General features: G+C 37.1%; 1 protein-coding gene across 1 annotated transcript in view; it reads left to right on the top strand.

Moving 5' to 3' along the window:
• Window positions 1-4815, top strand: part of LOC109298791 (cytosolic phospholipase A2 zeta-like) — a 49891-nt gene that overhangs the window by 30036 nt on the left and 15040 nt on the right. The window contains exons 9-12 of the mRNA XM_019519068.1: window positions 994-1107; window positions 1989-2026; window positions 3113-3248; window positions 4095-4231. Of these exons, the coding sequence (XP_019374613.1) occupies window positions 994-1107; window positions 1989-2026; window positions 3113-3248; window positions 4095-4231 (425 nt within the window). The remainder of the gene's footprint in view (window positions 1-993; window positions 1108-1988; window positions 2027-3112; window positions 3249-4094; window positions 4232-4815) is intronic.

The following is a 4815-nucleotide window of genomic DNA, read 5'->3' as shown; positions in this document are numbered from 1 at the left end:
CACATTTGGATGAAGGGAACATTTTTGTGGAAGGTTGATTTAAAGTAAGTAAATAAATTAAAAAAAAAACTAGTTGAGTAACGTAAGGTTTTGGAATGAGTGAAACAAGTCACAGCAGAGAAGGTTTGGCAGAGAACAGGTATGGTGGTTGATGGTTGGTGACTACCTAAGGCTTATTTTAATAAAGATTTAGCTGAAGCAAATTTATGGGCTAAGTGCAGACAGTCAACAAACCCAAGGCTGAATTGATTCAATTTTCACAGGCTAGTCTAAGCTATGTAAATTGAACTGATAAGCAAATGAACAGGCATTCAGTTTTGATTCTGGAAATGCCTGCAGTGGTCCAGGCCAGAAGCTGGGGGGTGCTAGAACATGCCTCCCTGCTAAGTTGCAGAAGAGAAGCTGGGCAAAGGCTAGCTCACCCACCCTGCAAGAGAGGGTTTGCAGGGGAGGTGCCAAAGCATCCTTGGATTCTGGGGGACTGAAAGTTAACTTGAATCTGGAAGGGATCTGGGACAGAAGTCCAATAACTGATTTAACCTGAATCAGTTAAGTCTGATATTACATTTATCCAGCTTTATCTTAAACTGGTTTCAGCCATTTTGAAAGTGGTTTATGTACACTGAACTTCTGTTGTGTTACAGATTTGAACTGGTTTCCAAGCACTCATACCGGCTGGTGTGTAATTTCTGTCCCTAGCCATAGGGTGCAAAGAATTCTATTTTGTGACACTCATTTGCCTTTTACATTTTTACAGATAAAATCAATGATTCCAAGAACATTTTTTTCTGTGAATTTGAAAACACTTCTGAAATTCTAACTTTATTAGTATCATGTTATGTTATGTTTTATTATCACAATTATTAATAATTTTAGAATAATTTTTATAATTATTATCATAAAAGATTTTATTATATCTCTTATCATTATTTTATAATAATGTTTTATCATTATTTAATCATTACCCTTTTATTATTATTTTATTATGAATAGGATGGAATGAGCCATGACATAGAAAAGCAGACCACAGTTTTGGGATCAGGGGTTGTACCAATTAAGTCACTTCCTGTTGGACAGAAAGTAGACATGATTGTTCCTCTTGGAGAGGTAAGACATGATTTTTTTTGCATGTTTTATTAGTCTTGGAATAAAGTGCCATTCGTTCCAATATTTAGTAGAAGGCACTTCTGAAGTTTGGCATAAAAACACTGTCTTCACTGAAGAATTACTTAGTGATTGTGTTTACTGAAATTTAAAACTTAATACCTCAAGAAAAGACACTTCTTGGAGAGATTGTTCAAGAATCATTCTCACAAGTGGTGTTTTGGGGCCTGGTTCCTTTTGAGAAAAACATTAGTGCTTATGTGTTTTGTAGAAGTAAGGGAAGAAACAAATAGGCTTTGCAAGAAGGAAGTAAAGCAAAAAGTTCACAGAAGAAGTAAATATTTTCCAAATCCATGTTCCTTCAGGGTAATACTCATGTAAGTAGTCCATCTCCATTCTCATTATAATTCCTGATAGGCAATTAGAGAGAATGGAGTTGAGCTTTTCTCTGTGGCTGCGGCAGACAGGACAAGGAGCAATGGCCTCAAGCTGCAGCAGGGGAAATTTAGGTTGGAGATTAGGAGGAACTTTCTGACTATGGGGGTTGTCAAGCATTGGAACAGGTGATTTACAGAAATTGTGGAATCTCTATCTTTGGAAATCTTCAAGGGTAGGTTGGGCAGACTCTTGGCTTGGATGGTTTAATTAGAAATGATCCTGCCTGGAGCAGGGGGTGGACTAGACAAACTTGTGAGGTCCCTTCCAGCCCTACTTTCCTGTGGTCCTAAATACAAAATAGATATTGGGGAAAAATGTATTCTATACATTTGGCTTTGCTAGTAGACATGTTGAACTTGTAGAATATTTGAAGACAACGTTGAGCACAGTTTCTATGCCCTTCAATGGGACCACATGTGAAACAAGGGATTTGTTGCACTTTACAGGGACAGAGTTTGGATTTCAGCATGACTTCTGAAGTGAGGTGAGTCAGAACCTCATCTATTCTTGATATATCCTTTGAGGAAAGGTCTTCTTTCTCTTAGCAAACAGCATGGGTGACTAATTTTTCTCTGCCATACACTCAGTTTGCCAGATGTCTGTGCAGGTTGACTTTAAAAATAAAAACCCATTGGAGATTTTTTTCTGCTAGTCAAATTCCATTTTAATTTCTACTGTAAAAATATTTTTTTTGTTGCACTGGTATTGGGAAAAGACCTGAAACCTGAACAAACTTTTCATATATTCTGAGGACCAAGGACTATAAATAGGCAGCTAACTATAATAACATAAAGTACTGAGCACTGTACAGACAAATAGGCAGAAGCCATCCCTGGCACAGAGTTTACAATCTGAAATAGGAGAACTCTGGTGGAATGGGATAGCACGTAGAAGCAAAAGTAGTTGGATAATGAGTGGCTAAATCCATATCTTTTCTAGTAACATTTTAAAGAGATATAAGTTAGCCTAAATGACCTTTTTCTCTTCACATTAGTTTCTGACCCAACTCTCCTCTACAAGCTAATAGAAAGGTGTTTTTTCTTTTGAATCTGCTAAAATTCTTGCTGAACTTGCCTTATGAGTTATGACACAATCCCTGGTTAACAAAACTAGTACTCTAACTGTGGAGGTATGGAGCCAGTCACTTATGTATGACAAAACCTCCTTTGTCTTTCTTCAATGCAGTGTTCCCAGCCTCTAATTGACTTTCTTTCTCTTTTTACCAAGAATCTTCTTTCCTCTGAAATCTCTGAAGCCCAACTGTAATTATTACGCTTGTATGAAACAACTGAAACCTGGCATTTATGTATGATCTAATTTGTCACAAAATAAAATAATGATAATAGAGTGGTAAAGTTCACTTTTAACCAGGGGACTCTCTTATTGTTGGTAGATAGATATACTTCTGGTTTTATGTGAGTGTTGATTTTGTGTTTTGATGGCATGTTTCAGCCAAAAGTCTAGAATATTTGCTGAGAAAAGACTGGTAAGCACCTTTTTCATGAGGTGCTTTAGAGCTTTGAAATCCCCTTTAATGATTTTTCTTTCCAACTCCAATTTCTGAAATCAGCCCTTGGGATCTGGATATACGCCTTGGGTTTGACCTCTGTAAACAAGAGAGAGAATTTTTGGAGAAGAGGAAGATAATAGTTGCTGAAGCACTGAAGACGGCCCTTAACTTAAGGGAGACCCCTGAGAAAGATGAGGTATGCAGCCTAACTTTGGAGATGTTTGCAGGCTCATTTAAACTCGATTAATCTTCAGAATAACAATGTAGGACTCTGCATGTAAACAACAGAGCTTTCTTCAAACCCAAGGGACATTTATAACATGTCCTATTTTGAGTTTCTCACTAGAGAAATATGAAGTTTGAATTCCAGGTTACAGAATCTCTCTATTGTTTATTTTATTAAATTTTCCTTTTAGGAAACACACAAAAATTATTAGAAGTTTTCCAAAAATTTTATGAAAATGTCTTGATGTTCAAGGTGTCAGAATCTCTCCAGATTCTCTTATCTAGAGCTGCTGCATCTTATGTTTTGAGTTCTTTAGGCTTACAATAAAATCAGCTTTTAGGCCAAACAACACCCATATATGCAGCTTCCTTTGTGCCAATTTGAGGGGATTAGAAATGTAGGAGTGAGCAGGAAGAGTGTGTTTTGTGTACTGTGCCTGATACAATAAAGCTCTGATCACTGCTTAGGGCCTTTAAATACTGTTCCTGTAGAAATGGCTTGTATTTTTGTTGTTGTTTGTAACTGTGTTTCATGGAGTGTTACAAGACACACATTGAAAGGACCATATCTGTGGGCAGTATACCTTGCACCTCATTTTAGCAAGTGACTGACTCTTTGGATGGTACAATATTTTTATACTGCAGCTAATGACCAAAATGATTACATTCAAATATAAAATTAATTGGTATATTAATAGAAGTAGAAGTGTCTGTGCTTGATGGGTCTTATTCTAAGACAAGTAAAGAGTTATTTTAAAAATAAATAGCAAATCAAGAAAGGCTATGTAAATATATTGGTTTTGGTTTATTTCTGCAGGTTCCTGTAGTAGCGGTTTTGGGATCTGGGGGTGGGACCAGAGCACTGACATCACTCTATGGCAGCCTATCAGGCCTTCAGCAGTTAGGCCTTCTGGACAGCACAACATATGTGTGTGGAATTTCAGGCTCTACTTGGTATGTAAAATGCAGCGCTGGTTCCTGAAACTTTTAGCTGGATGTGTTAATGTAGATCCAAGAGGGACACTAAGCTGAATGCATCTTCTCTTTAGAAAAATGGTAGGGCCAAAATATTGTTTTTCTACCTGATATCAACAGTCATAATGTTACAGCGGGGAAGGGAAGTTAAGAAAGAGATCTGTTCCTATTGTAAATGCATGCTACTATCAGCGAATTAAAAACAACAGTAGATGGGTGAAAAATGGGAGCAGAATATACCTAAATTTAATGTAGAAAGCAAATGCTTTGGGAGCCATTTTTAAGGCAAAGTCAGGAAGTAAATGTCTACCTTCCACTGAGTTTCATCAGGGCTTGATTGCCCACTGCCTTTTGAGCTTCCAAAATTCTGTGCCTTTGTGTCTGATGGAAATTAATTGACAATGTAAATAAATGCTTGGCTTTTTTCTTCCTCTTCTCTACATACATACACTACTGCATATAGCAGTGTAAATATATGGAGACAAATGCTCTTTTGAGAGGAGGGTCAGAAAGTTAGGTATGCTTATTCTCTGATTCTTTTTTTTTGGGGGGGGGGGGCTGTT

Source organism: Gavialis gangeticus, unplaced genomic scaffold (assembly GCF_001723915.1).
Source record: "Gavialis gangeticus isolate Ggan-Ray unplaced genomic scaffold, GavGan_comp1, whole genome shotgun sequence".
Classification (NCBI taxonomy): Eukaryota; Metazoa; Chordata; order Crocodylia; family Gavialidae; genus Gavialis; species Gavialis gangeticus.
The sequence above is the reverse complement of the archived record's forward strand: the minus strand, read 5'-3'. Positions and strand labels throughout refer to the sequence as shown.